This window comes from Oncorhynchus mykiss, chromosome 5, assembly GCF_013265735.2.
Source record: "Oncorhynchus mykiss isolate Arlee chromosome 5, USDA_OmykA_1.1, whole genome shotgun sequence".
Classification (NCBI taxonomy): Eukaryota; Metazoa; Chordata; class Actinopteri; order Salmoniformes; family Salmonidae; genus Oncorhynchus; species Oncorhynchus mykiss.
Genome location: NC_048569.1, coordinates 43,212,995 through 43,226,001, shown reverse-complemented (window position 1 = coordinate 43,226,001; position 13,007 = coordinate 43,212,995). Strand labels below are relative to the sequence as shown.

The following is a 13,007-nucleotide window of genomic DNA, read 5'->3' as shown; positions in this document are numbered from 1 at the left end:
AACACTGAAGCTGTTGTATGCTTCACAGAGCAGGAACATATTTTGTTGTTGGCCACTCAGTTTCAGGTACTAGACTACATGTAACATTTCTTCCTAAATTCATGTCATTATTGTTCAATTAACATGTTTTGCATTTTTTTTCTGGTAATTTCTTTGTCATTGCTGTATAAGCATTAGCGTGTCATGCTCTCATCTCCTCCGCGCCCGCACATGATGAGAGAACTGTTACAAAGTAACCGAAGATGAAAGAATGTTAAGTGAAACTGATGCGATGTTACAATGTATCTTTTCACCCTTTTGTTTCCCAGTAATCTAATCAACTCACTGAGTGATGTTTAATCAAATTTGATGAGTTGATGAAAACGGTCAAGTGGTCAGGAATCACATGCTGGGCTATTTACACCAGGCGGGACCTGAGATCTTTAAATGATCTTTCAGCGGGCCGGCAGTGTGAGATACCGTCCCCTTTCAGCCAATCACAAGCCAGCCCCCACCACTATAGGACATATAGCTAGCTGGCTGTATAAAGTGTTGTGGCTTGTTCACTGACTACACAACAACAGCAGCAGCAGAAATCATCACCCTGCTACTGCAAATTGACGGGGAAAAGTAAGTACTGCTTTCGATTATGTTCTTTGTACAGTGTTAGGATATTGGGTTATGGACATTTACCAGGGCATTTGTTCTTCAGTTTGATTGATACAGCAAAACAACATTAGTCTACAGTTTCTGATGTTGCTTTTTCTGCCGGCTGTTACCAAACATTCCCTCGAATATCTCTGTGGATATCAACATTACTTTATATAATTTGGAACACTGGTAGTGTAGTAGCCTAGTAAGAGATGGGTCGGCTTGGAATCTAAAAAAAAATATATATTCTCACAAACCACTTTTCCATCCAACCGTGTTAGGCGAGTAAAGTACATGTCGGATAGATAAATGTAAATGTCAAGTCTGATGGCAACCTCATTTTCCGGTAAACTTTCCAAATGTCGACAACACAAAATACTCTAGACAAGTGGTCTTTTTGTGTCCGTAAAATTAATTATGCGATGATTGTTGGTAAGAATGCTTTTATGACCAAATTATGGTTATTATATCGAAGTAAACTTGGAGTAGTAGTGTGGACCTCACTTTACTACTCGTTGGGAAAGCATGCAGTTTATTAGGCTGCAGATTAAATACATTATGATGAATTAACTTCACAGGATGGTGAAAGTGCAAGGTGATGTGTTTGTGAACCCTAGGTTGAATTAAAACAATAGCTGCTGATTTATTGGCGTAAATATTACAATTGATATGACTTATAAAGGATGGTTACATTTCATTTTCTGTTTAAAGATACACTTTGCAATGACTTTTATTTTGTATTTTATTAGGATCCCCATTAGCTGTTGCAAAAGCAGCAGCTACTCTTACTGGGGTCCACACAACATGAAACATAATACAGAATGATATAATACAGAACATCATTAGACAAGAACAGCTCAAGGACAGAACTACATAATTTTTTTAAAATGCACACGTAGCCTACATATCAATGCATACACACAAACTATCTAGGTAAAATAGGGGAGAGGTGTTGTGCTGCGAGGTGATGCTTTATCTACTTTTTTGAAACCAGGTTTGCTGTTTATTTGAGCAATATGAGATGGAAGTTCCATGCAGTAAGGGCTCTATATAATACTGTATGTTTTCTTGAATTTGTTCTGGATTTGGGGACTGTGAAAAGCCTGCCGGTGGCATGTCTGATGGGATAAGTGTGTGTCAGAGCTGTGTGTAAGTTGACTATGCAAACAAAGTATTTTGAACACAATGTTTCTTATAAAAATAAGTGATGCAGTCAATCATTCACATGAGTAGTCAGTGACATGTCAAAGCTAAGCTGGCCTTGGTTAAAACACTGGATGGGAGACCAAATGGATAGTTGTTGATCAACTCTCCAGTAGGAGGTGCTGCCCAGACCTTTTGTTGTTGTATATAAGGTTGAAGATGTTGTTTCAAAGGTACAAATTCAACATTTTATGCTATATAGCTTCTTTACACTGAAAATACAAGGCTGACTCAGCTCTGCTCTCTCTCTCTCTCCACAGCTGTTTGACCATGATGTCCCTGTACTTGGCAGTGTTGGTGCTCTGTATGAGTGCTGTGTATGCGGCGCCTATGTTTGACTCTCAGTTGGAGGGCCACTGGCACTTGTGGAAGAACTGGTACAGCAAGAACTACCATGAGGTGGGTGTTTCAGCACAAGTAGAGGAGCACATCCTCATAGGAAACCCTCGGTAGCTCCCAACGAGTGGAGGCTGGTGGGATGAGCTATAGGAGGAAGGGCTTATGGTATAGGCTGGAATGGAAATTCTGGAATGGTATCAAACATTTGGAAACCACGTTTGACTCCGTTCCATTAATTCCATTACAGCCGCCAGTACAATGAGCCTGTCCTCCTTTGACTCCTCCCACCATCCCCCACTGCTCTCAACAAGGGGCTCAAATTGATCAATTGGTGCATACATGTAGCTGTAAATTACACCTATGTATCATTAATTGCATGGATTGTGCCCATAGTTCTGGGACAGTATATGATTGTGTATATTTTCTCAATGTTTTTCACTCATTGTTACAGAGCGAGGAGGGCTGGAGGAGGATGGTTTGGGAAAAGAACCTGAAGAAGATTGAGATGCATAACCTGGACCATTCTATGGGAAAACACTCCTACCGTCTGGGCATGAACCACTTTGGTGACATGGTAAGAAGAATCACCTTGCTGAGCAGTGCTTGACATGGATGAAATGGGTGCCGCTACTTATTCTGGGGGCCTGTACTGTATATATTTATATCCAAGAACTCTGCAGGACTGTTGCGCTAATATTCTATGAGGTGCAGGAACTAAAGCAGTGGAAAGTTTGAGGTGTCGATATCAGTTCCAGTGAGCTTCTGTCCAAGTCTGTTGCTGAGACATTTTACTGTGGAGCAGGAGGTACATTTCAGCAGCTCTTTCCCATACTGTGTGTGTGGTGTAGTTTGATATTTTTGTTGTCATGCCATAGATTTGCTAAAGCACATAGTTCATACCATTTCACAGGCACTTTGACAACCCACAGGTATCAGTGTTGACAATGAAGGCAGGAATGTATTCAGACTCGCAGTTTAGGTTTCTTTAACTATCAAGCAGCAATGGAATAGATATCCTGAGAAGGGAATTGAAACTTAGTCTTAAAGATGCACACTAGATTCATGGTTCAGCGCACAACTTTTAAAACAGTCCTATGACATAAAAACAACTACATTTCGAGCACGCCCCCCATTCTCATCGTCCCACCCCCTGCAGTGGATCAGGTTGAGAGCTTCCAGTTCCTTGGTGTCCACATCACCAACAAACTAACATGATCCAAGCACACCAAGAAAGTTGTGAAGAGGGCATGACAAAACCTATTCGCCCTCAGGAGACTGAAAAGATTTGGTATGGGTCCTCAGATCCTCAAAAGGTTCTACAGCTGCACCATCGAGAGCATGGTTTCATCACTGTCTGGTATGGCAACTGCTCGACCTCCGACCGCAAGGCACTACAGAAGGATATGCTAACGGCCCTGTACATCACTGGGGCCAAGCTTCCTGCTGTCCAGGACCTCTATACCAGGCGGTGTCTGAAATTGTCCGACTCCAGCCACCCTATTTATAGATGGTTCTGTCGTCTATGGCAAGCGGTACCGGAGCGCCATGTCTAGGTCCAAGAGGCTTCTACCCCCCCAAGTCTGCCCAGGCTATTTGCAGTGCCTCTCTCACCCTCTGCACCACTGCTACTCTCTGTTGTCGTATATGCATAGTCACTTTAATAACTCTACCTACATGTGCATACTACCTCAAATAACCGATGCCCCCGCACATTGACTCTGTATCGGTACCCCCCCCCCCCCTGTTTGTAGTCTCGCTGTTATTTCACTGCTGCTCTTTAATTACTTGTTACTTTTATCTCTTACTCTTATCTTTATTTTTTGAAGCTGCATTGTTGGTTAGGGGCTCACTGTAAGGTCTACACACCTGTTGTATTTGGCGCATGTGGCTAATAAAATTTGATTTCCCATTCAGATGGTAAATTACAAACCACATCTGGCCAGGGAAGACATTACGTTTCAACGTGTTCTGATTCTTTCCTCCCTAGACCAACGAAGAGTTCGGGCAGCTCATGAACGGCTACAAGCAGACAACCGAGAGGAAGTACAAGGGCTCTCTGTTCATGGAGCCCAACTACCTGCAGGCCCCTAAAGCTGTGGACTGGAGAGAGAAGGGCTACGTCACTCCCGTCATGGACCAGGTGAGATCTGAATCACTCATGAGTCATGACTCATCCACACACACTGCTGTGTCACTAAATAAATGCATATCTTCCAGAGAACTGTCTGGCTCTTGCGTGCTGGTTACCATGATTGTAATTTACAGTATACAGAAGATAAGGCGGCAAAATGCGTATACATAGTTATTACTTACATGCGCATGTCAGTGTGTTCTGACATGAAATACTAACAAGATGTTTAACAATCTTTCCCCCAGGGCTCATGTGGGTCTTGCTGGGCGTTCAGTTCCACCGGTGCCTTAGAGGGCCAGCTATTCAAGAAGACTGGCAATCTGGTGTCTCTGAGTAAACAGAACCTGGTGGACTGCTCCAGACCCCAGGGCAACGATGGCTGTATTGGAGGTCTCATGGACCGGGCGTTCCAGTATGTAATGGACAACGGCGGCCTGGACACCGAGGCGTCCTACCCCTATGTGGGCAAGGTAAGGCCCTGTGTTCTATTAGTCTGAATTCAAATATAATAGGGTATGAAGATGCATTTATTAAACGTAAGGCCCTGTTCTTTTAGCCTGGTCCCAGATAATGCAGTTTGCTGTAGAACCAACTCCTATGGTTGTTATTTTGGAATGACTTACAACTTAGAAATATACATTACAGTGGGATTTATGTCTCCAAGGATGACTGACTTGCTTGAATAATTGGAGTATGTTTTTTTTTTTTACTAATCATGGCCGTTGGGCTTATCTGGTTACTCAGGAGGATTACTTTTGCCACTACCGACCAGAGTTCAGTGCCGTCAATGAAACCGGCTTCGTGGACATCCCCAGTGGCAAGGAGCACACTCTGATGAAGGCTGTGGCGTCTGTCGGCCCCGTCTCTGTCGCCATCGATGCCAGCCACGAATCCTTCCAGTTCTACCAGTCTGGTGAGTAGCAGTTAGCGGTGCAACTTAAATTATGTGTTAGAATATTTGCAAGGATTGGATACTCTACCTACTATTTTTGGGTAGCAGTGAGCTATTCTGGTCTGTCCTTATCACACTGTAGTTAAGATTTACAAATGGCATCATCTTTGAAGTAAATTGTTTGTTATCAATATTTCAGTTTTGCCGTCTAGTAAATAGCTACACGCTACCTAACGACCTTTAGCTTTGAGATCCGGTGGTTTTACATACTGAAGTAAACTCCGTATCTTAGCCCACTAATTTAACTATGTCCTCTCTATGTCCTCTCCCTGTAGGGCTCTATTATGAGGAGAAGTGCAGCAGTGAGGAGCTTGACCATGGAGTTCTGGTGGTGGGATACGGTTTTGAAGGAGAGGATGTAGATGGCAAGAAATTCTGGATTGTCAAGAACAGGTACAGTACATAGTATCTTCCTAGGATGTTTTTTGTTTGTTACGTCACCACTACAGGATTGGTTGATTTCCTCATCGGGGAATATGCATCTCTACATTGCCTTTATTTGAATACAGTGTTGGTGTTGTCCTGATACTATGGTCTAAGTCATACAAGCGAATCTATAATTTCCTACTAACTAGAACTGTGGGACTAACATGTTTTGTCTCTTCCTCAGCTGGAGTGATAAGTGGGGAGACAAAGGCTACATCTACATGGCCAAAGACAGGAAGAACCACTGTGGCATCGCCACGGCAGCCAGCTACCCACTGGTCTAGTGTTCTACAACCTGAAGGTTCTAGTACACTAGACCTTAGTTTTAGAAACATTTGATGAAAGATCTGGAAAACGGGTCATGGTTACAGTGCTGCCTTAATTAAATACATCCGTGAAAGGTGCATGAGAACCTGCTGCTTGGGTTTTAAAGAAGCACATTTAAGGAATTTATGAAATTCTACCCATTTTTGTTTTATACATTTTTATGTCTATGCATCTTGAGCCAAGTGAATGTTACAGGTGTAACCTGTGTACATTCCTCATTTTCTGCTTTTACAACTGTTTTGTACATCAGCAAAATAAACATTTTTAAAATTGATTTGTGAGGCTACTTTGTGGTACTAATCGACTACATTTTTCTACGATGTAGCACTAATTTTTTAAATGTTGGCACTATCTAGCAGCTATTATGACAGTCGGTGAAGGCTGACTCTCAAACACACATGTCATTTGGAAGCTAGGTGAATTTCAACAGCACTAGGCTGTTCAAAATAAATCTCCCCTGCATCCCATTTCCCTGTAACATGGTACGCCTGCTTGAGATTTTTACTTAAATATATTTCAGTGATTTTTTTTTTTTTTTTTTTTTTTGATGGGACAAGGATTCTCTACACTGTTCAGTGCTTGTTTCCTCAACTTAAATTGAGTGAACAGTGTTGCATTTTAGCAACCAGGAAATGACAGCTGTTCTTAAGTTTAGTTTTTGCGTCTTAATTTTGGTTTTGAACACTGGCTTCAAACTGCTGAAAATACAATCTTTTTGGTTATGGAAAATATATTTCAGAGGTTTAGATGAAACAATGCTTCTCCACACTTTGTGACAAACTGAAATGATTTGAGCCACCGGGAAATGGCCAAAGCTATTTCTGTATAGTGCATCTTTTATTACCCAGAAATGATTAGATTTTTAGATAACCGCTGCATAGGGCCTCTGTGTGTCAAATCGGAGGGCCTGTTGTCCGTACACAGACGACACCATTCTGTATACATCTGGCCCTTCTTTGGATACTCTTTTAACAAACCTCCAAACAAGCTTCATACAACAATCCTTTCCTGGCCTCCAGCTGCTCTTAAATGTTAATAAAACTAAATGCATGCTCTTCAACCGATCGCTGCTCGCACCTGCCCGACCGACTAGCATCACTACTCTGGACGATTCTGACTTAGAATATGTGGACAACTATAAATACCTAGGTGTCTGGCTAGACTGTAAACTCTCATTCCAGACTCCCAATAAGCATCTACAATCCAAATATAAATCTAGAATAGGGTTCCTGTTGCCAAACACCCTCGTAAAACTGACTATACTACCGATCCTTGACTTTGGCGACGTTATTTACAAAATAGCCTCCAAGACTCTACTCTGCAAATTGGATGCAGTCTATCACAGTGCCATCCGTTATGTCACCAAAGCCCCATATACTACCCACCACTGCGACCTGTATGCTCTTGTTGGCTGGTCCTCATTACATATTTGTCGCCAAACCCACTAGCTCCAGGTTATCTATAGGTCTATAAGGTAAAGCTCCACCATACTATCACCAGCAGCACGCTGTCCATTTCACCCGTAGCACACGCTCCATTTCACTCGTCATCCACAAAGCCAACACCTCCTTTGGCTGCCCTTCCTTCCAGTTGCTGCCAATGACTGGAACAAATTGCAAAAATCTCTGAAGTTGGAGACTCACTAACTAACTTTAACTTTAAGCGTCAACTGTCATAGCAGCTTGCCGATAGATGCAGCTGTACTCAGCCCATCTGTAAATAGCCCATCCAACCAACTACCTACCTCATCCCCATATTCATTTGAGTTTTTCTGCTCTTTTGCACACCAGTATTTCTACTTGCACATCCTCATCTGCACATATATCACTCCAGTGTAAATTGCTAAATTGTAATTACTTCGCCACTATTGGCCTATTTACTGCCTTACCTCCTTACTTCATTTGCACACACTTTATACAGATTTTTCTATTGTGTTATTGACTGTACGTTTGTTTATCCCATGTGTAACTGTGTTGTTTTTGTCCCAATGCTTTGCTTTATCTTGGCCAAGTCGCAGTTGTAAATGAGAACTTGTTCTCAACTGGCCTACCTGGTTAAATAAAGGTACAATTTAAAAAAAATACTACAGGAGCGTCTGTGACTTTGCTAACACGATCAACAGTATGTGAAGAGACATTTGTCCCTCAGCACTCAGTTTATTTGTAGCTTTACTTGATGAGACCAACAACTTGACAACACTCGCTAGCTAAGCACAAAACAAGTCAGTTTGTGCTTACTGCAGGTATGTCTGTCTTTACAACACAGTTATAGACACAGTATATATACCCCAACTCAGCTACCTATATACAGTTGAAGTCAGAAGTTTACATACACCTTAGCCAAATATATTTAAACTCAAATTTCTTAAGCAAGAATTGAGCTAGGACTGTTTGGGAGTGGTCTGAGTGGGGAGGGGAAACCTGAAAATAAGCTGTTATCGGCAGAGAGGTTTAGAACTCTCTTTCTTATTGGTCTGTTAACAAATTATAAGTGTCCTATACATATAAATACATACACATACTGAACAAAAATATGAATGCAACAATTTCAAAGATGTTGCTGAGTTATAGTTCATATAAAAAAATCTGTCAATCCAAATAAATTCATTAGGCCCTAATCTATTGTTTGCACTTGACTGAGCAGGGGCGCAGCCAGGCTGACCCACTGGGGAGCCGGTATCAGCCAATCAGAATGAGTTCCCAACAAAAGGCTTTATTACAGACAGAAATACTCCTCTGAAAGTGTATCCACGCCAACCCAGGACGTCCACATCCACTTCTTCACCTGCAGGATCGTCGGAGGAGGGGGGTTACACGTGGTCTGCGGTTGTGAGGCCAGTTGGACGTACTGCCAAATTCTCTAAAACGACGTTGGAGGCGGCATGTGGTAGAGAAAAGAAGTTTAAATGATCTGGCAACAGCATTGGTGTACATTCCTGCGGTCAGCATGCCAATTGCACGATCCCTTAAAACTTGAGATATCTTCAGTGTGGCCTTTTATTGTCCCCAGCACAAGGTGCACCTGTGTAATGATCATGCTGTTTAATCAGCTTCTTGATATGCGACACCTGTCAGATGAATGGATTATCTTGACAAAGGATAAAATGCTCACTTACAGGGATGTAAACCAATTTGTCCACAATATTTGAGAGAAATAAGCTTTTGTTGTATGGAAAAATCCTGGGATGTTTTATTTCAGCTCATGAAAAATGGGACCAGCATTGACATGTTGCGTTTATATTTTTGTTCAGTGTATGTAGGTCAAATAGGGAAAAGGCGTTGTGCTGTGAGGTGTTGCTTTATCTGTTTTTTGAAACCAGGTTTGCTGTTCATTTGAGCAATATGAGATGGAAGGGAGTTCCATGCAATAATGGCTCTATATAATATTGTACGCTTTCTTGAATTTGTTCTGGATTTGCAGACTGTGAAAAGACCCCTGGTGGCATGTCTGGTGTGATAAGTGTGTATGTCAGAGCTGTGCATAAGTTTACTATGCAAACAATTTGGAATTTTCAACACATTGTCTCTTATAAAAAGAAGAAGTGATGCAGTCAGTCTCTCCTCAACTCTTAGCCAAGAGAGACTGGCAGGCATATCATTTATATTAGCCCTCTGATTATGAAGCACAAGACATGCCACTCTGTTCTGGGCCATCTGCAACTTAATTAGGTCTTTCTTAGCAGCACTTGATCACATGGCTGGACAATAATTAAAATAAGCCCTGCGGGACTTGCTGTGTGGAGTGTGGTGTCAAAAAATGCCCTTCCCTATAAGCATGCTAAAAGTCTGATGTAAATTTGTTTACAGAGAAATAGCATTGTATTTGCTCAAAGACAATTTTTCCAAAATTGTACTAAGACCTGGCAACAGGTCTTCTGTTAGCACCAGTAAATGCTGCTTTACCACCCTTGGGTAGCGGAATGACTTTGGCTTTTGGAAGGCAAACACCTTCCACTAGACTCAGCTACCATCCCCAGTAACCTTCTAAGTTGTCAATGCCAGGAGGTTTGTCATTACAGATGGGTTGGTGTATCAAATCAAATAATTATTCATTAGTCACATGCGCGGAATAGAACAGTGAAATGCTTGCTTACGAGCCCCTAACCAACAATGCAGTTTTCAAAAATACGGATAAGAAATAAAAGTAACAAGTAATTAAAGAGCAGCAGTAAAATAACAATTGTGAGACTATATCCAGCGGGGTACCTGTACAGGATCAATGTGCGGGGGCACCAGTTAGTTGAGGTAATATGTACATGTAGGTAGAGTTATTAAAGTGACTATGCATAGATGATAACAACAGAGAGTAACAGCGGAGTAAAAGGGGGTGGGGGAGGGACACAGTAAATAGTCTGGGTAGCCATTTGATTAGGTGTTCAGGAGTCATGTGGCTTAAACATATGGTTTAGAAGCCTCTTGGACCTAGACTTTGCGCTCCGGTACCGCTTGCCGTGCGGTAGCAGAGAGAACAGTTTATGACTAGGGTGTCTGGAGTCTTTGACAATTTTTAGGGCCTTCCTCTGACACCGCCTGGTATATAGGTCCTGGATGGCAGGGAGCTTGGGCCCAGTGACGTACTGGAACCAAAAATCTAATTTGGACTCATCAGACGAAAGGACAGATTTCTAATGATCTAATGACGATTTCTAGTGTTTCTTGGCCCCAAGCAAGTCTCTTCTTATCATTGGTGTCCTTTAGTAGTGGTTTCTTTGCAGCATTTCAACCATGAAGGCCTGATTCACACAGTCTCCTCTGAACAGTTGATGTTGAGATGTGTCTGTTACTTGAACTCTGTGAAGCATTTGGGCTGCAATTTCTGAGGCTGGTAACTTTAATGAACTTATCCTCTGCAGCAGAGGTAACTCTGGGTCTTATTTTCCTGTGGCGTTCCTCATGGGAGCCAGTTTCATCATAGCGCTTGATGGTTTTTGCGACTGCACTTGAAGAAACTTTAGAATTTCTTGAACTTTTCCGGATTGACTTACCTTCATGTCTTAAAATGTCTCTTTGCTTATTTGAGCTGATCTTGCCATAATATGGACTTGGTGTCACACTCGTCTGAATGAATGGACCAAGGTGCAGCGTACTTAGAGTTCCACATGTTTAAGAAATATGAAACTCACCAAAAACAATAAAGAAGAAAACGAAACGTGATGTTCTGGGCTGCTCACAGGCAGCTACACAAAAACAAGATCCCACAAACAACAGGTGGGAAAAGGCTGCCTCAATATGATCCCCAATCAGAGACAACGATAGACAGCTGCCTCTGATTGGGAACCATACCAGGCCAACAAAGAAATAGAAAACATAGATTGCCCACCCTAGGCACACCCTGACCTAACCAAATAGAGAATTAAAAATATCTCTAACGTCAGGGCGTGACACTTGGTCTTTCATAAAATATCTTCTATCTATCTTCTACATACCACCGCTACCTTGTCACAACAGAACTGATTGGCTCAAATGCATTAAGAAGGAAAGATATTCCACAAATGTACTTTTAACAAGGCACAACTGTTAATTGACATGTATTCCAGGAGACTACCCCATGAAGCTGATTGAGAGAATGCCAAGAGTGTGCGAAGCTGTCATCAAGGGTACTGGGTACTTTGAGGAATCTTCAATATAAAATATATTTGGATTTGTTTAACATTTTTTTGGTTACTACATGATTCCATATGTGTTTTTTCATAGTTTTGATGTCCGCTATTATTCTACAATGTAGAAAATAGTAAAATAGAGAAAAACCCTTGAATGAGTAGGTGTGTCCAAACTTTTGACTGGTACTGTTTATTTATCTACACGTCCCCCATAAGCATTCCTGTCTCTTCTATACATGTTATATCCTTGTATTGCTACTGCTGTATCATCAACGGATTTAACGAAGTGAGTCTCAGTAATGGCTAATATCAAATCAAACTTTTTGGTTTATTTGAATGTTATCTGATTTTAGCAAGTTATTGATTTTATGGATCTTATTTGTAAGGCTACATATATGGGCTATTTTTAGCTCTTTCCTGGGAGCTTCTCAGAGATACAGTGCCTTGCGAAAGTATTCGGCCCCCTTGAACTTTGCGACCTTTTGCCACATTTCAGGCTTCGAACATAAAGATATAAAACTGTATTTTTTTGTGAAGAATCAACAACAAGTGGGACACAATCATGAAGTGGAACGACATTTATTGGATATTTCAAACTTTTTTAACAAATCAAAAACTGAAAAATTGGGCGTGCAAAATTATTCAGCCCCTTTACTTTCAGTGCAGCAAACTCTCTCCAGAAGTTCAGTGAGGATCTCTGAATGATCCAATGTTGACCTAAATGACTAATGATGATAAATACAATCCACCTGTGTGTAATCAAGTCTCCGTATAAATGCACCTGCACTGTGATAGTCTCAGAGGTCCGTTAAAAGCGCAGAGAGCATCATGAAGAACAAGGAATACAACAGGCAGGTCCGAGATACTGTTGTGAAGAAGTTTAAAGCCGGATTTGGATACAAAAAGATTTCCCAAGCTTTAAACATCCCAAGGAGCCCTGTGCAAGCGATAATATTGAAATGGAAGGAGTATCAGACCACTGCAAATCTACCAAGACCTGGCCGTCCCTCTAAACTTTCAGCTCATACAAGGAGAAGACTGATCAGAGATGCAGCCAAGAGGCCCATGATCACTCTGGATGAACTGCAGAGATCTACAGCTGAGGTGGGAGACTCTGTCCATAGGACAACAATCAGTCGTATATTGCACAAATCTGGCCTTTATGGAAGAGTGGCAAGAAGAAAGCCATTTCTTAAAGATATCCATAAAAAGTATCGGTTAAAGTTTGCCACAAGCCACCTGGGAGACACACCAAACGTGGAAGAAGGTGCTCTGGTCAGATGAAACCAAAATTGAACTTTTTGGCAACAATGCAAAACGTTATGTTTGGCGTAAAAGCAACACACCATCCCCACTGTCAAACATGGTGGTGGCAGCATCATGGTTTGGGCCTGCTTTTC

At 41.7% G+C, this 13,007-nt stretch overlaps 1 protein-coding gene across 2 annotated transcripts in view; it reads left to right on the top strand.

The window, feature by feature from the left end:
- The first annotated feature begins 461 nt into the window (after nt 1-461).
- LOC110523893 (cathepsin L1-like) overlaps nt 462-13,007 on the top strand; it is a 34,831-nt gene continuing 22,285 nt past the window's right edge. Inside the window, exons 1-8 of one of the 2 annotated variants that reach the window (XM_036977609.1) lie at nt 462-609; nt 2,094-2,232; nt 2,624-2,746; nt 4,160-4,312; nt 4,549-4,773; nt 5,048-5,216; nt 5,531-5,648; nt 5,866-5,959. In XM_036977609.1, the coding sequence (XP_036833504.1) occupies nt 2,104-2,232; nt 2,624-2,746; nt 4,160-4,312; nt 4,549-4,773; nt 5,048-5,216; nt 5,531-5,648; nt 5,866-5,959 (1,011 nt within the window). In that variant the 5' untranslated portion in view covers nt 462-609; nt 2,094-2,103. Of the gene's footprint in view, nt 610-2,093; nt 2,233-2,623; nt 2,747-4,159; nt 4,313-4,548; nt 4,774-5,047; nt 5,217-5,530; nt 5,649-5,865; nt 6,283-13,007 lie in introns of those variants that run through there. The other variant, XM_021603009.2, reaches the window with a different exon arrangement.